At 57.0% G+C, this 23,606-nt stretch overlaps 1 protein-coding gene across 4 annotated transcripts; it reads right to left on the minus strand.

The window, feature by feature from the left end:
• Window positions 1–2,777: 2,777 nt before the first annotated feature.
• LOC119098575 (golgin subfamily A member 6-like protein 1) lies at window positions 2,778–16,481 on the minus strand. 4 transcript variants are annotated; one of them, XM_037221540.1, is made up of 10 exons: window positions 16,382–16,481; window positions 15,537–15,590; window positions 14,043–14,085; window positions 6,489–6,655; window positions 5,976–6,167; window positions 5,429–5,569; window positions 4,834–4,983; window positions 4,281–4,436; window positions 3,836–3,988; window positions 2,778–3,432 (listed from the first exon to the last, which is right to left on the minus strand). In XM_037221540.1, exons 2-10 carry the CDS (start codon window positions 15,564–15,566, stop codon window positions 3,370–3,372), a joined length of 1,095 nt encoding a protein of 364 aa, XP_037077435.1. In that variant the 5' UTR covers window positions 15,567–15,590; window positions 16,382–16,481; the 3' UTR covers window positions 2,778–3,369. The 4 variants fall into 4 exon arrangements, with proteins under 4 accessions (XP_037077435.1, XP_037077436.1, XP_037077438.1 ...); XM_037221541.1 differs by lacking the exon at window positions 16,382–16,481 and adding an exon at window positions 16,234–16,358; XM_037221543.1 differs by lacking the exon at window positions 16,382–16,481 and adding an exon at window positions 15,959–15,982.
• Window positions 16,482–23,606: the final 7,125 nt, after the last annotated feature.

Consider the following 23,606-nt stretch of genomic DNA (forward strand, 5'->3'; position numbering starts at 1 on the left):
GAAACTCCGGGTTTGCCCCTAAAAATATCCGTTTGCCGTTCACGTCAGGACAAGATGTGGCCATTTACCACGTGAAGTAATTGTGTCAAGTGTGGTTTGAGGCACATGACTGATAAAGTAGGTAAATCGGCATGCGCGTTTAATATAATACAAAAGTTAGCTAAACGCAAATAAAATCTGAAAAGTGTGAGAAGGCAGTTAACAATGCCCCCCCCCCCAACCTTGAAAAGAAGGGACAGGCCTGGCTCTCAGGCCCTCCCTTCCCCTATACCCATACGAGTGACATACAAGGACTTACGCATGGAGGCGAACGACTAATTACGAAAACAATGATGACTTACGTATTGAGGCGATGAGGCGTGGCTTGCTACCCGGCCTTGACTGTGATTATTAAGTTTGAAATGATCGGCGGTAGGTAATTGTAAGTGGGATGACCCATCATGCGTCTAAACGCCTACGCACAAGCAAATATATGCATGACGAGAATGGCTGTACGGCTGAGGCGTGGCAATTCGCGCGGTACATTGTTTTGCGCGTTGTGCGCTGTCGCTACGCCTTTTATGGTGCTCATAGCCCATGTTGATGGTTCGGCTGCCAAATGGATAAATCTCCCTTCCGACTACCTTAAACTTCGAGTGCGACAAAAGTTAGCCAGCTCACAGCAACACTGAAAACATAATTAGCATGTTGTGTGAGGGGAAGAGACAGATGCATGTAGTCCGTGGTAGGTCTGGAGGAACATAAGAACGTCTTTTTCATAGGCCACCCATAGCACTCCAGGCCGTATCGCCCTATTTTCGCGGCGTGCAACTCAGAACCTAGAGGGTCTTAGGTCAGCAGGGGGGAACGGCAGAATTTTGAACAGCACCGAAAGGTTTTCAACGTGGCTATTTTAATTCGAAGTCCCTTATGAATGTGGGTCACCCCCGCCCCCCTCCCCTCAAATCATCTGTCGACAGAAGAGTAAAGTATGGCATTGCTGTACATGCATACGGCAGGAGCCGAAAGAAATGCGCCACTGTAGTGCCAACTAGAAACAGGAATCAACACTAATTCTGGACGTTGTGATCGCTGGATGCTATGCACAATGGATGTTATGGGTTTGGATGTTGCGCGCTTGGATACCTTAAACCCCGCCAATACGCACGAAATAGGACGCATTTTGGATGTTTTGAACGGTGGATGTTGTCATTTTGGATGACATGAACATTGGACGCTGCCATCTTGGACGTTTCGATAGCTCCCCACAGAAACAGTAAGTATGGAGGGCTCGCTGGGTTGTAGCAAAAAAGGAATCCCAGAGGCGAAGGAGCCTGTGAGGTAGAGAACGTGAAGAATGTGGAGAGGGATGCACGATATTAGCCTTGTTTGTTTCCGTACATCGTCATGGAGGATTGTTAATTATTGTCCGGGGTAGCCTGTGTCCCTGCTCCTCCCCCCTCCCCGCAATCCACTGTTCATGGTAAATTCGGTATGCCACTGGTGTTGCATTGACGTCGTGTGTGCTTCCTAGTGACGTCATGCGGCGCAGCCGGTACATTTTGTTAGGCTGCTCGGTGTAGGCTGGGGCATACATGTATGATGCGAGGGAAGGCTCTCCTTTGTCATCTACAACGCCTGGAAGGATCTCGCGAATCACCGACAGTCGACAGTGTTCTATCCTCCGAGTCTCCCGTCACCGCCGCTGCGCCGCTGACACTCAGGGGTCCAATCGGGATTTGTATTCGGGAACGCACCCCTGTATGATAACGCACACATACGACACGCGCGGCAGCCATCAGCCGACTCTCCTACTGCGCGTCGGCTCCTGCGCGCACCGGATCCGTTAAGGGAGGATCCAGGGCAACCCTGGGGAGAGGCGCGTACGAGAACACCACATACAGGACACCCACGGTCGTCCTGCCGCATCCTTTCTTCTGAACGTTGGACCCAGTGCGTTGAAATCGTTCGACCTTGAGCTCGCCTCGCGTGCTTGAGAAGCATCAGCGGAAATCACGCTGATGACAGGGTGCGCGGATGGCGTGCGTCTCCTGATAGCGTCGGTGTTGGGCATGCAGGCGCAGCCATCGATCTCCGCGGGTGCCGGAGCCGATGCGATGACAAAGTCGTGCTCCCTGTTGTCAGGCCGAGCAAACACACTTCATGTGTTTGACGGAACGATGGTGATGATGGTCAGGTTCTCAGAGGGATTTTCGATGACCAACACCTGGCTCGCTCTCAATAGAACTTGACGTGAGGGTAGAGCAACGTTCACAGCGTTCAGCATGGCCACCCACGGCCCTGCGCCTTATGAGTCAGTCGAGTGGGCAGACCATGCCGCATCATCTACCCCCCCCCCCCCGCCCGTTCTGGCAACCCACTTCCGTGCAAAACGCTGCGCAAAATACCCTGCTGTTGTAGGGTTCATCGGTTCACCAGATGGCATCAGCGTTTTATGTCTGATAACGATATCAATGCGTGCAAATGAGGAGCGGTAGACTATTAGGCACCTGCAAATGCAGAATCCCACCTTTGTCTGCGCGGCACTCTCACGGCACGCGCCCCATGTCCAAACCCATGGGGCATCCCGCCCCAGCTATGTGATAATCGTTCCTATTCGAGCTCCGGAACTCTTTCACGGGCCTGTTCTCTTTTCTGCAGCACCGGTCCATGGACGATGAGCTCCATGACCCCACGCCCTCTGTCCGATGAACAGTGGCAGCCGCCTCACGGGCCGCCGTCCTCGCCCAGACACCTCCGCGTCATCTGCACCTTGTATTTCACATGTCGGCTGCAAAGGACAAGCCTTAATATCCTATAGTATTAATGTGGAACTCGATCTGTACGCATTGCGACTAGTAACCAAACGGTGCAAAAATAATAATTTGAGCTACACAGGTGGCGTCAAGCACAGTATACACTTGCGGGCGTCGCCTGACAGGCGCCGAGTCGGCGATTTGGCGCGCGGCAGTGAACAGTCACATCTGGTCTCTCGCGCGCCCGCCTGCTCGGCTGCGTCTCGTAGGTCCCTGGCCTGGCACTCCGCTCCGGGGCGCACCATCCACACAGCTGCTCGCTCACGCACGCACGCCCGCACGCGGCGGCGCGCCACCACACCGGCGGGAGATCCTTCCGTCGTACCGCTTCCACGTCGTGAAGAACTATGTACACACAGGAGCAACAGGGCGAGAAGAACGGAGTCACGGCAGCTGCACGCGCGCTTCAAAAGCAATAAACTTCTGCAAACAAAACCGGAGAATAGGGGGAAACTCTATGACTAGAGATCGTTCTTGGTTTTTTTCTGATCTTTTCCATGTATGTAATTTTCAGAGAGAGACAGCAGAAGAGAGCGGACACCCGCGCGCGGCGTCCCTCTGGCGTTTCCGACGCCTACTGGCTGTCTCCCTCGGAGACGCGCTCCTTGTTCTGGCGCACCACCTCGCCGTGACGCTCCTGCGGGCCCAGACAGGCGTCACTCTCTGGGAGACAGCGGGACAGCACACCAGGAGACAAGAGGACGGCTTGCATAAGGCGGGCGGGTGGGTGGCACGCCCGACGACCGAAAACGCTCCGTCAGCAGCCGGGGTACACGCCAGCCGCCACGGGACCGAGCGTCGCCGACAGCAAGACCTCTTGGCGTCAAGTCCCCACACGCAACGCTACAACGGTAACACGCTACGCTCGCGACAAAACCTCCCAGGTGGGCGTACACACACGACCAGACAGGAAGGCCCGCAAATCCGTTCCTTAGCGCGCTGAGGCGGGGCGCGTCGGCGGCACGCGCCTGCTGTCCGGAGCGGCGACGCCGCATGACAGCCTCATGCGGTCGGCGAGACGGCCGCGCGTCGCCACTCACCCGCTCCTTGAGCTTCTCACGCTGCTTCTCGATCAGCTCCAGGCGCCGCTCCTCAGCCTGCACCAGCTTGGCCTGCACCAGCTCCTGCACTTTGGTCTCCTGCATCTTGACGGACTCCTCCATGTTGGACCTCACCACCGGCACCTTGCTCAGCTGGCGGGGAGGCAGGGGGAAATCAGGCACGGTCCCCAGCGCCGCGCCGGGACCCCAACCCTAACAGACTCGGTTGTGAAACAAACGCCACAGATAGAGGTGGAAAGCCTTTGAATGTGCAAATGCGTCGGGCGTGTGATTCTTTACTTGTACCCACAGCCCGCAGCTGCGACAAATAACCACAAAAATATGCACGACAGTTCGCTCGCGTGAGTTTTTTTTTGCACAAGAAGTAGTGCACCGCTGGCACGAACGTCACACGCCCCGTCGCAGCAGCTGCTGCTGTTCTCACCTCCTCACGCGCCTTCTCCACCACCTTGCCGATGCCCTCCTGGCGGCGCTGCTCGGCGCTGGCCAGCTTCTCCGGCAGCGTCTCCTCCACCCGCTTGGCCAGGTCCTTGGTCTTCTGCTCGGCCATCTGCTGTGCACTCTGCAGCTTCACCGTGTTCTGCGGAGTGCGCGGGCAACAGACGTGAGGGCAGGGCCGCCGCGGTGGCGACGGCGGGGCGCTCGCCGATGGTCGGCACGCCGGCAGGGCGTAGTGTCGCGCGAGACGCTGCGACAACGCTGCGGTCCTGGCACTCACAACTGCTTTGTTACATGATATCCAGCCAATGTAAGGCTTCAACAAGATGCCAACGGCAATCACGGTTCATAGCGCCTCCACGGCGATGTCACATAGCGTCCCTTCCGTGATTCAAGTGATTAAAGCACGGTGATTAAAGGCATGCCGACAGAGCGGTCCACAACGCTGGCCACTGCACACCTCCAATGAGCACACAGAACAGGCCAGAGCGCAGGCAGTCATGCGGCGGGCCCGTCACAGGCCGGAGGGCGTGTCTCACGTGTTCGTGCAGCATCTCCACCTTCTTCTGCATCTCCTTGACGCGCTTCTCCTCGGCATTCTTCAGCTTGATCTCCCAGCTGTCCATGTTGGCCTTCAGCTGCTTGATGTGCTCCACGTGCGCGGCACGCACCTTCTCCCCCTGCTCCTCCTGCCGCCGCCGGGGTCGGCCGTCCGTCAGATGTCGGTCCTCACAGCCCCGCCCCGGAGACAGGGGCCACGCCACAGGCTTGGGAACGGGATCGACTGTACTCCTTACCTCCCATCCGCTGGCTTCATTAACAGCTCGCTGGGTGGTTCTAACCAGGGGACATTCGATGAATACCGTACGAGCAGGGTGCGCTTTGGTCAGGGTTGGATCCCACCACTCCATAATTATACGAAACAGAGGCTACTGTTTCCTATGCTATGCTATACTACTTCATATGCTACCTTTTACACTGTTCTGCTCAAATCACCCATCCCCCAACTAGCTGGATTTTCACTTTAAAAATTATCAGAACAAGACGCCCCAGATGTCCAGACGCAGCAGTGTCAACATTGCAATGACAACAATGTCATTAGGGGCCCTCCGCCAATTGGCTGTACACGCTCACCTTTTCCTTAAGCTTCTCGAGCGTTTTGCGGAGGTTTTCATCGCGAGCCTCCTCGGCTCCCTTCTGTTTCTCCTGGATGGAGGCGGCCAGTTCGGCGTACTGGACGCGCGTCTTATTCTGAACGGCCTCAACTTGCTCCAGCTGCGCCACACGGAGACCGTACCCACCATTAGTTCCACCACAGTCCAGCAGGTGGCAGGTCCGTCCGCCAAGGTCGATATACGTGGACGAAAACAGCGAGAGACCGTAGGACGTTAGGTGGTGGAGGCAGTAACATAACCATCTAAGGCAAAGCGTAATAAATACACATTAGCCGTGCCGGGCCTGTCTGGGCCGGTGCCTATGGAACTCAGCATGCCAAACAAGCGACACCTGAACCCCGGATCCAACTGTCTCTTTGTAGACAAGGGCGGCTGGTGTCCACCAGCATAAGCTATGATCGAAAACTGGCTCCCGCGCGCTGGTCTCCGTCAGATCCGGGGTGCAGCCGTTAGACACGCACGCCAGGCCCGTGCCGCGAGACGGGGTGCGTGAGGCGGTCACTCACGTGCTCCTTCAGCTTCTCCTGCATGCCCTTGATGATGTTCTCGCGATTCTTGACGTTGGCGCCCATCTTCTGCTCCAGCTGCTCACGCGCTTGCTGGATATACTGCTGGTCGGCTTCCTGTCGCTTCTTGCTGGCCTCGTCGATCCGTGCTAGCTTGTCAGTTACTGAGGCCTGGCGCTGGTACTCGTGTCGCTGCGGACAGCGGGGGAGGGGGGTCAGGTCAGGTCAGGTCAGGTCAGGTCAGGTCAGACCTCACAAGGACAGGACGGCCGACCGTATCATGGTGGTCAGACCAGCTGCCATCTGGCCAGTCCGCAATCTCATCGCCATGGATGTGAGACAGGTGCGCGAGCAATGACCCGTCCCCTCCTCGCGGCCGCTACATCCGGCCGAGGTCAGCCCGCCCGCATCCGGAGTCTCGGCCGCCACCCTGCAGCACAGGGCGCCACCACCTCATGCCTGGCCGTGCTAAGGCCCGCGGGCGGGCCGTCCTGCCGTCCGTTCAGTGCTCACCTTCTTGCGCTCCTCGGCGGCCTGCAGCCGTTTGTTGATGTCATCAGCGGTGGGCGTGGCCTTGGGCGCCGGCGAGGCGACGTTGGCCGGCGGCTCGGTGGTGGGCGTGGCCAGGATGACCTCATACGCCAGGCCGCCGGACTTCTCCTGGCAGCGCACCTCGGTGGCTGCGGCACAGGACCAGTACCATACACTGCCCGCTCCGTGACAGGACCGGTACCATACACTGCCCGCTCCGTGACAGGACCGGTACCATACACTGCCCGCTCCGTGACAGGGCCCCTCGGTGGCTGCGGCACAGGACCGGTACCATACACTGCCCGCTCCGTGACTGGGCCGCCGGCGACGCCGCACCACGACGGATAAGCAGCGACGGCGAGCACGCACAGGGAACCAAGCCGGTTTGTACGCGGTCACATGATCACGCCCCGACGCACGGCAACACATTCATGTCTCAGACATGCCGTTAACTTGACGTGGCGCGGAAAGGAACTTCCCAGCACGACGGCGCCCCACCGCACAGCAGTGGTCGGCGGGAGGGGGGGGGGGGGGCCTCCCGACTGACAGTCGGGGCGACATCCGCCACGAGTGGGAGCGCATCCCCCAGAGGGCGTCCCCTGCCATGGGTACAGGCTCCCTCGGAGACGAGCGGTGCGGACGGCGAGCGACGCCGGAGACGCGGACGGCGACCGACCCAGCGCGCAGGGGGCCCGCGACGCGTCACGTCCCTCTCACACACCCGGCGCAACAGCCCAGCCGCGACCCACGGCTCCATGGCAGATCCGGGGCGTGCACACGGCGGCAGTGGCGCGGCACGCAGCCACCAGCCAGCGCAACGCTCGGCGTTGCCTAACGCCGTAACAAATGGCCTGCTCCTGTACGCGGCCGCGCGCCGCGCTGCCGCCGGCTGCGGCACAGCGTGACGGCTGACCCGGTGGGCGGCACGGCCGGCCGGCGGCGTCCTTCCCGCGGCCGCGGTATTAAACGCGACGCGTGCCGCCGCGCCGGCCGAGCGCATTACGACTCGCCGCCACCTCCGTGGCCTTCTCTCACTGGCGACGTGTTAGATCGCGACTGATTTGAATGCGTTCGCAGCGGCGTCCTTGAGGTGGGTCACTACATCAGGCGAGACAGCGCTGGTGAATGTGGTTCGATTTTGTCATCGCGCCGTTACAGAGCGACGGGCAAAGCCGCGGGCGAGGCTTGTTTTTGAGCCAGGGTCCTCCGACACGCGCACAACGACAAACAGCTGACGGCCACGAGGCGCGCAGACACTTGAGCACAAAAACCCGGCCGCCAGCGCGGTGCGTAACACACAAACATACAAACCGGTGGGCGTCTGACTGGCTGTCAGATGCCACTCTGCAGGCCGCGGGCACCATACAGACAAACGCAGTGGCGACATGCACGCACTAAAGCAGCCCACCGACGTCAGGCGGTGACGTGCACGGCGGACGGGGCTGGGGTGGGGCTGGTGCGGGGAGGGGGAGGAGAAGCGGGGGCACGAACCGTCGAGCGACCGGCAACATTGACGTGCCGGCGCTGTCGCACGGCGGGCGATCATGCAACGCCGCCACAAAGGCCGGCCGGATGCAACAACAGCTGAGGCGCGGGCGTCAAGCCGGCCCAGCCTGCATGAAAACGGGACGGGACGGGAAGGGACGGGGCGGGGCGGGGGCCGTCCGCGTCTGGCCCAGACCGGAACCGGCGAGGGTGTGTTGAACAAACGGCACATGGGTGGACAAGTGCCACCGGTGTTGAGACTGGCGGCGGCGGCCCGGGCGAGGGCGAGGCCCGCCCGTCCGGGCCGCACGGTGGAACACCCGACAAAGAGGCAGGCCTCGGCCGCGCCGGCCCGCATCAGTATGCGGCGCAGCAAAGCGCGCCGCCTCCACGGCCGTATCTGACGGGAAGCGAACGGAGTCAACCTCGCGTCACGCCACCGATAGCAGCGGTGAGGTGAGGGGGTTGTCAGGCCGCGGTCGGACCCGCTGACCGCTAACACAGCGCGGCCCGGGCCACCCCGGCGGCGCGGCCAGTTCCCACTACCACGGTCGTCAAGCGCGCGAAAAAAAAAACGCAAGACGTCGCGCCGAGCCAATCGACAAGCGCCGAGCGCACAAAGAGGCAGCGACGGCACAGCGAAGCGTCCGCTGCGCAGCCGGGCGCAGGCGAGCCATGAAGCGGCCGGGCTCGCGCGGTGCCGGCACTATTTCGGCCGGTGCCCGGCACGGTCATGATCGCTAATTGCTGTTACCGCTAGGCAGCCGTGGCGGCGTCCCGGCGGGTAAACACGACCGGCGGCGGGGGTCGTCGGCCGGTCCGGCGGCCGTATCGACCGGCGAGGGGCGAGGGCCGCCGCCGGCCCGACCCGCGGGACGCCGTGCGGGCGGCCCGGCCGCGCCCCACGCTATAATAGCGCTCGGGAACGGCGACACGGTCCGCACAATCATGGCCGCTTCACGGGCCGGCTGATGCGGACAACACACAGCGGCAGAGCCACCGACGGGTGCTGACGGTCGGGCCCCAACCCAGAAAACTGGGTTCGAATCCCGGCGGGAGCTGCCGTTTGCTTCAACATGCAGCTCAGCTCTGCGCTGGAAGGCGGCAGGGCTCTCCAATTAACGGCGGGTTGGGCTCATGCGAGCAGCGGGGCGGGACGTATGCCAAACGGATATGCGGAGCACGGCTCCTTTTGGAAGCAAGCACAAAAGAAAAAAGGCCACAAAACGGAGGGAGCCGCATCAGGTCAACCATTGGTGCCACACTTACTGATAAAATGCCGTCTCTTCGGCTGCTTACAGTGAGGCTTGTTGTTCTTCTTGACCGCCTTGTAAGCGCCGCGTCGGTCTGAGACGCACAGTACAGGCGGAGTGAGAGGCGGAGCGGAGCCATTCCCATTGGCAAGCGGAGGCGGCCGAGCCCGGATCAGCCACAACACCGCGCAGCGAGACAGGGCAAAAACCGTCCCGGAAGTCTGGCCGCCCGCCTCGTCCCGGGCCCGTCCCACTGTAAGCGACGCCGCGTCGTCCCGCGCGCATCAGTCGGCGGGCTGGCGGGAGCCCTTTGTCCGCTGACCTCCGCTGACCTCGGCCCGCGCGGCCGCCGGCGCCGCCCACGTCGAGCCCCGGCGCAGACGCCACAAAGGCCGCCGCGGCAGGTATTTGCGCCGCGTGCAGAGGCGCCGCGCGCGGCGACGGGACCCAGCCGCGGGCAACGCTCCCGCAAGGCCGCGCCGGACTGCGCAGTGTCCGCCCCCCCCCCCCCTCCCCCTCCCCTTCCGACGATGGAAAGCGCGTCGTCACGTGACCTCGCACCAGCTGGCCGACCAGCTGGGAGCGGCATCACGTGACCAGGACTGGTGGCGGCTACGTCGTACCGTGCACGCGGCGACCTCATGAGCGGCGCGAGGTCATGCGCAGTAGACAACTGCGCCGCCACCATCAGCTGCGGCAGGGGTCGGCGGACCGTATCCGTGTTGTCACGGTTATGACAAAGTTGCGCGGCACGTCCGGCAAAACACGTCAGATCAGCCGACGGTACACCCGACTGAAAGATAGGGAGCTCCACATGCTCGCGCAAGCAGCGTGCGGTAGTTCGAGCTAGCTGTGAAAGCGTTCCCTTTGTTCGTCCACTTGGATTTCGTTGGACTGCATTTGAATTAAAAACGCTTCTGACAAAAACTCTAGTGAGCTACTTTTCCTCAAACTCCCTCAGTCTCCTTCTCAAACCTATCCGTGGCGGCTCAAACACGCCATCAGTTCAGTCCAACTCCCCAAGTCGGCAGGAATGTCCTTGTGATGCGAAAGTGAGCGCCGGCTCGGTGTACATTGGCAGGCTGGTGGCGCATCACTGGCCCAGATCCCGACCCCGGCACCTGGCGCCGGCCGGCGCACGGTCAACGCACGTCCCGGTGCGCCACCCTGCCCAAATATTTACACACAGACGCGGACGCATGCGCTCTGCCAGAGGCACGCACCACAGGCGCAGAAATAGACGCTGGCTTGCTTTCAAGTCCGGCGATGGCAGTCCCACACGCACAACCACGCAGGCCAGCCGAGCTTTCAAACGCGCCCAAAACAGACGTACGCGCTTCGCGCAAACGCCTCCTCGTCGGCAGATTCCCATCGCAGGAGGTGTCCCGTCCGCAACAGGTCCTGCCGTGGTTCGGCTAACAAACAGCGGCAAAACCTGCGCAAATTCTGTGATAGCACGCCGAGATAGCCCTCCCAGTAAACCCGTAGCCCAACGATTCCAGCGCCCGCGACTAGAACGTCAACACAAACGACCTTGGGTGGCCGGGCGCCGCACGACAGCGAACAAAGCGGCATAGGATAGCTGCCAGTGTTTTTCTCTGGCCGCGCCGAAAAACGGTCCCCTCCAAGGCCTGCTGTACCCATGCACGCCTCCAACGAACCGAAGCCATCCCCTTCAGCGGTCTATCCTGGACACCCCATCCCCGCTCTGCAAACAAATCCGTTGCAGAGCGAGTGGGTGCCGCTCGGCTACCCTGTGCACCATCAGCTGGCGGCCTGCGGGCCGGCGACCACAACAAAGAGAGAGAGAGGAACTGCGACGCCCGGCCGAGGCTAGCGCGCTGGCTCGCTGCCAGCTCGCCGTGTGGCCAGTTTCAAACCTGCGGCGTAGGGTCGGCTGTACCTAGTCCAGTCAGCCAACGCTGCAGCGCCGGCTCCAGCGGCCGCGCTGCGCTGCATGACACGTTTGAAAGGTAGGCTGGTGCAACTCTCGCCGAGGGGAGGTTGCTCTGCATCAACCGTGCGTCAGGGTGATAGCGACCTTTATCCCCATTCGGGTAATTGGTGGCACATTGACAAAACGGATGATATTATTCAAACATATTTTTTTAAAAACGGACGATATTATGTGCAAACAAAGACAGCCCAAAATGTTGTTGTCACATTTGTAGACAGTTCCGTCATCCTTGTTTATTTGATGTGACACTTGCACAACTTTTCGTTTGATCGAGGCACTGTGAAATTGAAGAATTAGTTCTTAGACCGAACGACCACCACCAAGTGGACTCAATCACGCGGAAATCAATGTCGGTTCACTCGAAGCCTGGTGTGTGAAACCCCGCACCCTGGTGTGTCAGCTAACTACGCCCGAAAGACAGAGACTGTGATTGCTGTACATGAGAAAAGCTGGCAACTGCAAAATTCAAAAAAATAAGAAAGCGCTTGTCAAACGAAATTATCTCTTTGATCTAAATGGGATAAGGAAAAATAACATCCAGCACGATGTTTGGTATGCAACTGGAAAACCCAGCCTAGAGCAACGAAAGTGATCTCAATGCCAACGAGCTGATCCCTTCCTGTCAACGAGTTCAAGGAGGGCAGACAGGCTGATTATGCTCGATATCTCGATATACTCACACCAGCTAAATACAGACTTGATCGTACAATGACCTAACGCGCCGCAGATCGGTTAGAAGAGTCTCTGACGGCCCAACATCCATAAGAATGAACCAAATTTAGAATGTGAGAACGGTTTGACCTTGATACGCCTGGGACGGGCGGCAGACAGTTGCGGTGGCCGGGTGCGAACACCGGGCGACAGGCCGGCGGAATGTTTTCCGTCTGCACGCATCGATCGCCGCCGCTGGCCGAGCCGCCGCATCGCCTCCTCAGCGCGGACGGGCGGCGTCACTGCGGCAGGGCGTCCCGAGTCACGCCGCCAGGACGGCCAGCCCGCCCCTGCAGTTCCTGGCGGGGCGTCCCGAGTCACGCCGCCAGAACGGCCAGCCCGCCCCTGCAGTCCCCGGCTAGGAGTCTTGATTCACGCCGCCAGGACGGCCACAGCGGCGGGTCTGTGCAATTCTGGTTGGGCACCCCAGCGAACGGCATGGTGGGTCTTAGCATAGCGAGCACTAGATCCGATGGAATCGTAACGACTAGGGGCTTGCACAGCTGCTCGATCGGCTGTGATTTGGGAAATGTCGGCGTGTTTCGAAACACGCTCATCTGTCTTGCGTCATGGTCAGCGACCGCGATTGAAATCCGGTGTGCGCCACGTTTCATAAAAAACGCCTGTCAACACCATGAGCGAAAGCCAGTGCTTTCAATGCAAACCATACTAAAACATGCGCTGGACACCATCCAGAAATCGTTTGATGCTCCATCCCGCCTGTCGCTACGTCCGCAGTCGGAGCGGGTCCCCAGGAGCCGAGCCCTCCGCGACAGCGACGGTGGGGCAGGGGGGCGGGGACACGGCGCCGGCGGCAGTCCGCAGCCATGGCAACCGCCGCTGACCCGACCCAGACAGCCGGCGGCGCCACCCGGTGGCCCCTCCCCGTGAGTCACGCGCCATATGAGGCAGGCGGCAAGCGGTCGACATTAAGCCGGATTCGCCAGGCTATCGACGCGTCCAGGGTCTCGCCGAGGCAAGTGGCCAACAACCTTGCGACAACGCGACGCTGACATTTCGCCCCCCGCCCCTCGATCGTGAAAACCAGCGCCGGGAGCGCCGCACCATGATCGTTACGGCGCGACCGTCCCGCTGCAGCGCGACGCGCGCCGCGGTCTCTGCGGCTCAGCTCGCCGCGGCAAAAGCCCGCGGATCGTCCCGCGCACAGAGAGGCGACAGGCCGCGGGCGCGGCCAGACGGCAGGATCGGACCGGACGCGCCGCGTCGTCGGCGCACGGGGTGCGGCTTGGGGTTGTCGCCCACGACACCCCGGCAGGCCGCCCACGCACGGCCGGAACGCAGACCGACGCCCGCTACGAGAGGCGGGTTTGGGCAACGTCCGGTTCGGAGCCCCGCTCAGCCTAGCCGCGGCCACGCGACGGCGGCGTTTCTCAAACGGCGGGCAGGCTTCGCTCACGGTAGATCACCATCCCACGAGATGAAAGTCGAGTCAGCCCCGGCCGTTCGCGGCCACATGGCACCCTCCACCCGAGGTAAACGGCCATGTCGAAACTCGGCCCAGGCAGGCCACATGGGCGCGTCCCAATACCGGAGTCGTGCCAGCGGAACATACTGACCGGCGAGTCCGCTATGACTGCAGAGTCACGCCCCGGGCCGCAATCGTCTCACCTTGGGCCGCGACGGCTGGAACCGAGCAGCTGTTGCAAAAGCAGCTGTACACCGAACCCTTGATCAGGCTGAAAATCATGGCTGCCTGCTGAGGAGGGGAGGCGTGCGGCGACACCGTCCGTCCAGCAGAGGTTCCCAGCACCAAGTGGACACGCCCTGCCGGCCCGGCGGCGACGAAATCGACGGTCGACTGGACGGTTCGGAGTGCGGGGCGTCGGCCGCCACAGGGAGCAAGCGCCGTCAGAGTCGGGCCGGCCCCGACGTGCAATCGATACGGCCCCGCCAGACCGACTCCAGCAGTGAGTCAGCGGGTGCACGCTCCTCCCCGCTGGCGTGACCCCCGACCTGCGCCGGGGTGACCTCGGATCACGGCAGGGCCCAGTCACGGCGAGACAGGCTCCGGTCAGGTCGGATGCGACGACGGATGGCGGGGATGACATGCATAAGGCGCAGGGCACGGGGTGCGGCTTTCACATGCAGCCGTCAGCAATCTCCACTTACTGTCTCCGGCACTCATGTCGACGGTGGCGTTGGGGTCTGCGGGCTGAAAAAGAGCGAAGCAATGCATCAGCCACGTGGGGGGGGGGGGGCTCCCAACTTAAAAACGGGCCACATGGACGTTTGGTTGGATAACCGCGACAGAATCCTCAAGAATGTAAGTGACTGCATGTGGCAACTTGGTCCAACAGAGGAAGGGCAAGAATAATAAGCGTGGTAATTAGTATGGACGGCCAAAACTATTCACAACGGAAAAAGAAGAAAAGCAACTCTTTAGTAAGAGAGCACCCGTCTGAAAAGCACCGAATATGCGAGCTTTAAATACCGGTATTGCTATGAAGAGTGGCAGAGTACCGTTCTGAGCATGCATGGCAAATTCAATGTTACTTGCAAACACACTGGAAGAAACCATATGACAAACGAAAACTAAAAAATGACACTTCCTAGCGGGCGGCAATACCAGTACACTGAGGTCAAAACTCGCGGACACATTTATACTCGCTGATCCAACTGAGTTTCCACTGGATGAGACATTTTGCAGATAGCTTCGATTAAAATTTGAGAGAACCATCCAATACAGGTCAGGGCGCAATTAATTTCAATCAGCAGCAATGTATTGTAAGCGAGTGATAGACTATGAATTCGAGTACAGCAAATATGCAGCATCGAAAAAAATATGTTGTGTCACGCTTAACTATACAATTACCGCGCACAAGGCGTTCATTACATGTCACGCATGTGCAGGCAGCTCATGGAGACGTGTGAATACCCGGTGCAAAACAAAGGCTCAAATTGACAACAAACCATCAGACATTCCAGGACTGAGAAACAAAGGAGCATTAAAACACGGCAGCGAATGAGCGACCAGGCACCAGCACAGCAAACCCAGGCGCGGGTCAGCAGGTCAGAACGCGCCGGCCAGCGCGGCTGGCGCGCGACGTGGAAGTGCGCCCGCTGCGTGATCGTGCAGGAAAGCTCCAGGATCCGCCGGCCAGTCATGTGACGCGCTCAAACAAAGGATCGTTGGCAGCTGGAGAGCGGCACCGTGTGATTTCGGGTATCGACTAAAGGGGTCAAACGGCCGGGGCGCTGGAAGCATGACGCTAGAAAGTTGTTTATTCCAACAGACTTTCGCGCCGTGGATGCAATAACTGCCAGTGTGAGACAGTCCACTCCAAGATGACAAAAAAGGTGCTGCCAGGAGCCAGTAACGTACATATGACTGATTTGAGATCGGGGAGGAAATAGTGTGCCGCCCCAGTCATTCATTATTTACACGGCGGTGGCATGCGGCCAAAGCAGAGCCACAGCCGGGGCATGCGGCCGAAGCGGTGCCACAGCCGTGGCCGCCATAGCCCCCGCGCATGCAAGGACGGAACGGAAACCAAACGTCCAACACCACACGGAAATAAATGTGAGAGCAGAACCAGCGATTCAAACCGTGTCGTGGCGGAAGTCACCATGAATGGCATGCAAAACAACGGAGAGCTTACTAACATCAGCTTCGGCGGACCAGTAACTCCCCATGGTTGGAGACTGGGAAGTGAAATCCTGAAAAAGACTGGTTCGCTCACATATTTCTTACCACGACTAATTCTATGTTCAAAAAAACGACATTTCCGAAGTTCCGTCGCTTGATACCGGCGATAACTTTCGGTTACAACACCTAGTCTGAGCGTTTGACAAGACTATTCAAATACCAAGGTAAATGCAGTGAACAATCATTTTTTCGCGGGACACACTGACATGACAGTCAAATAAGAAATGAACTGAAATAATACATTCCGAAAGCCCGTGACATCACACGTCACATCGCATGGACAAGGGAATTAAACTATCAATTGAAAAAGTCCTACATCGCGTGCTGATTTCTAGTTCTTCCTCGGTAAGCAGATGCTTCAACAAAGGTTATCAGGTACCTGATCGGACGATCGTTTGATGGAGTGGTGAAACAAAATGCTTGTAACGGCAAATTATCACAGATTTCTGAGGATATCATGAATTTTTGGGGGTTACGCGGCGATCATATGCACGGCACAAGCGCAGAGCACGAACTATTAGGAAAACCCAGGAAGTTCTGAGGCGCAACGACAACAGTGCGACTGCATTGGAGAGCTGCAAATGCGCAGAAATACACGCATGTCATGAATTTCGAACCAAGAGACCACGCAAGACAACCCAGTCACTTGCGCACCCTAAAGCAAAACCTGCGTCGTCGCTGGGATCAGTTCCGTCGGCCTCGCGAGCTACAACGCAGTAACGGCAATCGATGACGAGAGCTAACAAAGCACTGTTCTTCGCGCTGAGCGCAGAACACGAGTGCCCAGACGTGGCAATCTTACCTGACGAAGCAACAAAGGGAATGCCGAACGCCTCAGGTGAATTGAGCGCACCAACCACGACGCAGCTGCCCGGGAATATGGCCTCGTGTGCGCCCCTGAGCTTTTATGAAACGAAGGACGCCAACGCACCAGTTATAAGCTCCTCAACCATTGGCTACAGCCGCTCGGCGCGCTGAGTCCTGGTTAATCATTGGCTGCGGTATGGCGCGTCATTCAAAAACGTAAACAAAGCAATCGCTGGTGTTGGGATGCTGCCAAATAGGAGCGCAGAACGAGAACATCGCGTTTTAAAGGAAAATTCTTTGACCAATATTGGCCATGTTCGGTTGCAGCAAAGTGAACGCCACCTGGCGTCCAGTATCGATTCCTCAGCCGCCCGCGCTAGGCAACGGTATTGATTTGGCAGAACCGGGAGTGGACGCAGGATACGCAGAGACGAAAACAGGGAAGAGAAGGCAAGCAGAGGGCAAAAAACCGCCAGTGCGGTGAAAACATCGCACTTCCGTGGTGCGGACGGTTGACAGTGACGCGTCAAAAGAGGGCACAGAGTCCGGCCCTCCTCCACTTCTTAACGCCTGGAAATTGGTGGCGCCCTTTCGTCTGATTAAAGGCGGGAAGCGAAAAGCGTGTTATCATAAAACCTTACATGAGCCCAGTAGTGCGCCAGGGGGAGGGGCTCTTGACACTTTAGAACTCCCTGCCCGTTAGGTTCGAGTGCAACTTTCATCACGACGCTACCGAATATAATTCCGGAATTCGGTGGTCAGGAAGGCTATTTTGCTTTTAAATCCCATAGATACCACCGTGGACAGCTACATGTAGAGCCCAGTTGCCCTAATTTAATAGGCTCCTGGATAGCCGCGTGAATATGAACAGCTCGCAGTTGAAACAGGTGCCAAAGGTTTCAAGGAAAACTAACATCGATAGCTCACTGATACGCGACACGCTGTACCTTTTAGCGTTTGTGGGGCATTATAGTCTGCAGCGCGTAGGTACTGTCAAAGGGACTGGAACTACTGCGCAAAAATGCCCCCCCCCCCCCCGGTCGCAAATTTTGGCTGCGCCCCTGGTTGCGCTGGGTATAGACGCAGCCAAAGTAGGGGTCGGTGCCCCCCCCCCCCTACCTAACACTTGGTTTGCTCCTTGTTATTTTAGCACCATATGCGGCACCTGGCAAAAAATTTCATTCAACTTGATGAGTGCTCACTGAGCTTCATCACATCCCCTTTAGGACACTAGTGGCTGCACCCATGGAGCTAGGGGTGAAACTAGAACGCCTCCATGGAGGTCTCAAAAGCCGGCCTGGGGATCCAGTCAAATTGCAAACCGACGGTGTTCTGGTTTTGAAAAAAAGCTTTGGATTTCGCTTTACCGAACCTTGAGTGAGCATGCTCTAAAGCAGAGTTCCCGATATGAAAATTACTTCTGTTTTTTTCAAAGAGAAGCAATGCGTCACTCTTGTCCAATTTTCCCCATCCCGGGGGCTGGTGGTGGGCATAACCCAGACTCCGCTCTCTCCCCCCCCCCCCCCTCCCCGATTCGTCTTTGAGAAGAGCGGTGCCCAAACCCACGTGAATAGGTTGGGACGTACCCAGGATTTCACAGTGGAGGAGCACAACTCAAAACAATGATAGAACTGTATTTAGTGCACGGCAGGCGCTCGGATCAGGAGCGAGTCCTGAGGGGGGAGAGGCGCGGGCCGTGCCCTTTGGGCCTTGACGGTCCTGTAGGCTCTGTAGGGGCCCACAGCCGGCCAAACGAACGCTTTTTTACACAAAACGCAACACAATTGAACGTCTTTGGGCGACCAAGGCGACCAAGGACAGTCACAGGCGAAAGTAAGGGTCCACGAGAAGACAAAAAATATTCTTCACTTACGAGAGGGCGGTGATTGGTACGTTTTAAGGCTCATCACGCTGTTCAGAGACTACACTTTTCCCGCGGCCATATATAACCACTTGCAGGGCCAATCCGATCGTTAAGGAGCCTTCTACGCTGCACTCGATTTTTTGCATTTGCTCGAAGGGCCCTGCGCTGTTGCGGGGCCCTTTCCGCTGGCATGCTACGGAACACGCCAGAGTTCTTGTTTGGTGTTTTAATTGTTTGGGAGCCCCGCAGATTGGGTCATGGTATCTGAATGTAGAGACCTTTGCTCATGTCGGGGACCGTCCCATAGCATGCTCGGGTACACCCGATCTTTCGGGGCCCTTCACACTGAGTATTGGGTACTTGTTATTTGGATGAACGCCCTACGCTCTGGTTCAGGTCCCTTTTAACAGCCTACTCGGGCACATTCCATCGTTCGGGGACCATTTCCATTATGTCTTGGATGCTTCCTATTTGAATGGAGGGTCCCGCGCTCCTGTCCGGGCTAGATCTTTTTAACTGCTCGGGTGTACTCGGTCGTTTGGGGGACCTCCACATTGTGTCTTGGGTGCTTCTTATTGCATGGATGACCCTATATTATTGTCGGAGCCCCATCTATTACACTGCTCGGGCCAGTGGCGGATCGAAAAGGGGAGGGCACGGAGCCATGGCCCTTCCCCTTGCGCCCCAAGGGAGAGCCATAGGCTCCGAAGGGACCCATGACCGGCCGAACAGGCGCAATATCGTAACACAAAATACAACAAAATTGGACGTCTGAGGACCTCCAACCGACCAAGAACAGCCACAAGCGAAAGTGAAGAGCCCGTGGGCAGACAAAGCTAATTCTTCGCTGATGAAGGGGGTTGTGCTTGGTGACATTTTGAGCCTCCTTACCCTGCCCAGAGACGACACACTGTTCCCAGGGCCTATATCTCCATTTGCCTGGTCAGTCCAATCCCTAAGAATACTTACACGTCGTCCTTGACCTCCTTGCAGTTTTTGTAGAGCCCTACGCTGCTGTTGGGGCACTATATGCTAACATGCCTGGGCACTCTTGATTGATCAGGTTTTCCCCCACAGATTCTTTCCATTCGCCCGAAAGGCTCTATACGCTTTTTCCAGGGTCCCATATGCCAGGGTACACCCAGTTGCTCAGGAGCTGTTCATATAGTCTTGGGTTCTTTGCAGTTGCTCGGAGGGCCTTGTGTTGCTGCTAGGGCCCATATAAGGTAAGGCATCAAGCTACTCGATGCTCAGGGCCTCCCTACATCGATCTAGGGACATTCCCCTTTGATCCCGTTTGGGCAGAAACCTTTACTCCTACCGGGGCCCTTTCTGTTAACCTGCCCATGCACTTTTGATCGCCAGAGAAGCATTAATTCACGCACATCGGTCTCGGGCAATGCCCCTCCGTTCAGAGGGCCCCGTGCACTGACCGGGGTCCTATATGTTAGCCTGCAGGGGCACATCTGATCGCTCAGGGACGCACCACATTGGTCTTGAGCTCTTCTCGTTTTCCCTGAGGACCCTTTACTCGTTAACGGAGGCCTCTTTGTGTGCCTGCCGTAGCAACGATGATCTCTCGGGTTCCGTCCCTATTGGTCTTGGTGCCTTAGTCTTAAAGCCACAGTCAGATATGTGCTGATTAATTTTTACGCGCAATTGTCGAACATAATTTTACATGCCATGGACGTCGTAGGTGTTTTTCCGTTGGTTATTGAACTCGTGCACCTGTTTTGCTGGTTCATTACGTTCTTAATGCATTTTTAATGCCTGGATATTTTGTACTCCTTCATGACCACCAAAGCAAAAACTTTGCAGTCGTCACCAGCCATCAGGTGACCACCTCAACCAGTTCGCTAACTGTAAATAAGCCAGGAATCAAGATCGTGCCTAATTAAAATGGTATCTCTCAGCCAACTTTAGGTTTCTGTCATGTTTTCCGAAAAACGTCGTCTCAAAACGACAGGATTTGCCGTTTTCTGAAGAAAGTATATAAGCCCACTGTATAGGTTTACTGCGTACGCATTGTAATAGGCGTGCTGAATGCGCAACAAGCCTATTTTTCTAACGCAATATATTTTAGCAATGGCAAAGCAAAAGTAAAAATTTAGCAAAGCAATAATATCTTAAGAAGCATGCTGTGATGTGTGGATTTTGGGAGGTGGGGACCTAATTCTAGGGGGCCACAATGTTGCGTACCCCACCCCCTTAGCGAAGTTCTGAATCTGCCCCTGGGTTGAATGAAAACGATAAAATGCTTGCAGCATCGCAATGTGGCAATACAATGCTGCGTGGCAAAACAACTTCCATGCGAGCGCCCTGAAAACGGCAGAACACAGCTGTTAAGATGTGTGATGTTCTACTGCTGGAAACCGCAGTTCGGCGTGTTCGGGTTTTGCAAACATTTAAGACCATGGAAGGCGTCGCTGGTTGGGCCAGGTAAAGCATTACCGCCGAAGCTTCTCAACTACATGATGACGTTATTGGATAGCGTTAGGACGCGCGCCAGGTCACTCGCAACGCACAGCATGTATTTTTAGGCACCTATTATGACGTACCTATTACCTATTACGTACCTATTACGCACCACATGACGTACCTATTACGAGTGGAGAGCACGGTATGTGGCAGGCGTGGCAGTGGTCATGCATACACACATGCACGCACGTACATACGCATGCGCGCACGTACTGCCTTCCCCAAAATAGCCAATATTTTAACATCTTCCTATTGCAACATGCCTGCCCCGGCGGCTTAGCCACACGGTATGAAGTCAGTATCATTCATCAGTGTATGTTGAGCCCTCAAAGATATTCGGAGCCCCGCTATGAAGATCTATCTTAACATGGCGAGGCCGTCCGTTGATACCCGAGCATTTTTATCTATTTATATATTTATATATTTTGTTTGCTTGTTCTCGCCTGTATCACGCAAGGCCACTGAGCACAGCCTATGGCTCAAGCGGAGCCGTGCGTCGCTTCCCGTCACCGACGCCAACAAAGGAGAGTGTCGTCACCGTGGCGAGGCCGAAACGAGGGCCCCTCGAGAGCAGGGCCGCCAGCCACTCGGCGGTGCCAGAGGCCCCAGTGCGACACCGTGCCGCGCCGGACCGGCCGGGCACCAGCCGTCAGTCGCCGGCCCACGCGGCGGGCAATGGCTCGGGCCCCGCCGGCACGCGCGGTCAACGGCAGGCGCGCCAGCGGGCGCCGCCGCCGCCGCCGCCGCCGCCGCCGCCGGCGCACCGTGCAGGCTGCAGGCAAGCAGGCCACACAAAGGCCGGTGCGGGCTGGTGGAGGCGGTGGACCTGGGCGCACACGGGTGCGCCGCGGTGGGGGAGACAGACCATTTGTCGGAGATGAGAGCGTTCTGCAGCGCTGTCATTGTGAGCCGCGGCGGACGCTGTGCGCGTGCGGCGTCCACGCGGTCACGGCATAGCAGGTCTCGGGGGTCATCCACCGAGCGTCTGAGATGGCTACCATAAGAAAAACTCACAAAGAACCTTGCTATGCTTTGTGTAGCTGGCACTGACCACGTCTTCGTTGTTCGACGTTTGCGGGATCTCGCAGATCATAATATCGTTTGCCCTGTTGTGTTCTTAATTCATGACACAGCAAATTATAAAATGCGTTAAGTCCATTTGCTCGTACAAAATAACAAGATCGTGCGATGAAATATTTCGAAAAATAGTTTCTTCTACTGGTATGTAGCCCAGTAAGCTTTGTCAGCCCAAATACAGTTAAAAACATGCAGCAAATAACGCAAACATTGTGCAACAGCGCTGTAGATATATATATATATATATATATATATATATATATATATATATATATATATATATATATATCACGAAACTACGACCTGTAACGCAACACGTGCCCACACTCCCTCGCAGCCAAGGGCTCTTGCCCGACTAGATATGTTCTGTGTGTAATCTCGCCTTTCGTTGCAATCGCGTGCGGGATAACCAGCCATTTAAGCATTTCATTTTGTTAATTAGATGCTCATAAAAGTTCATACAGCCACCACCGACCATCAGTAGCCTTTCTCACAAAGAGTTGTTACAAATAGTTTGTATTTGTAAGTTGTAATTTAGAATGTACAAACTACAACTTCCAACTGTTTCATAAAACTAGCGAAGGTTGTAGAATTCTAGTTGTAAAATTATGCGCCGTGTGTAATTTCTCAACGCCAATCACCGGCCTTGCCAAGGACGTAAAAAAGTACGCCTGACCGTTTTTAGCACCCCATACGCCCAACGCTGACGTGACGTCACTGGAGTCTTGCCACAGCGAGAGCAGCGCGCAAGCCCGCACGACGCATATTACGATCTGGATATCTGCGTTTCCGTTGGTTACAGCTGCATTGCATGCCAAATTTGCTGGGAAAGCCACCCTTTCTTTCTTCCGTCACTAAAAATAGGTTGCGTTATCAAACGATTAGTTCAGTGTAAATTCGGTAAACCTAACCTAAATTACATCGCCCATACTGAGCGGGACGTTGGCGTCAAGGCATACAGTCAGGCTCACGCAGTCGGTTCGCCGTTCTCGCTGTCCCCGCTCCTTCCGGTGTCGGTTTCTGTGTCACCCATGTGCACGTGCCCAGGGTCGCACTAAGAATCCTGGTGGAGCACGAGTGACACAGGGCTTTATGGAAGGCCCCTAGTTAAATTTCTTAAGTTTTGAGCGCGCCTCAAATTTTCCGTTTCTTTCGTTTCTGTTTTTATCCACTTATTCCGACGGGCGTTTTAATGAAGGGGCCATGGAATGAGCACTGACCCCACATACTTGTTTCGTTTAGGCGGCGTCGTCAGTGAAACACTGGGGGCCACAGAATACTTATGGTGCGACATTCTGGTGGCACGGGCGCCGGGCCTCATGATCGATTCAGAAGCCCTCTGAGGAAACACTGGTCCACTTTATGACTTCGACCGTCCTCCGACGGGAGCAGTTAGTGCGACTCGGAGTAGAGGATTTCGGTGACGCACAATAATTTCTTGCAGGTACAGGCGATCTACTAAATGACACAGGGATCATTTTTGATAAGATCAAGCCCCTGGACAAAACGGAGCCAGGTCGTTTGTTGATTAACGGGCCCACTGTCCGACACATAACCATTCAATTGCGTTAATCAATGCGGGCCCTGTTATTACCCTATTTCCTATCCCCTTTATTGTCGGGGTACCCAACAATGCAAGAAGCCCGCTGACATTCCAGGTCCCGTCATTGTCCCTTTCTGGCAAACCGGCCCGCTGCCGACTCGGATTCCCTTGCTGACACAGGATCCCTTGTCTGGCACTGTGGCCTATGATAAAACACAGTGGCTCTTTTTCATCTGTGCTTACCTAGCCTCCGCGCGT

This window comes from Pollicipes pollicipes, unplaced genomic scaffold, assembly GCF_011947565.3.
Source record: "Pollicipes pollicipes isolate AB1234 unplaced genomic scaffold, Ppol_2.1 Scaffold_4740;HRSCAF=5597_pilon_pilon_pilon, whole genome shotgun sequence".
Taxonomy (NCBI): Eukaryota; Metazoa; Arthropoda; class Thecostraca; order Pollicipedomorpha; family Pollicipedidae; genus Pollicipes; species Pollicipes pollicipes.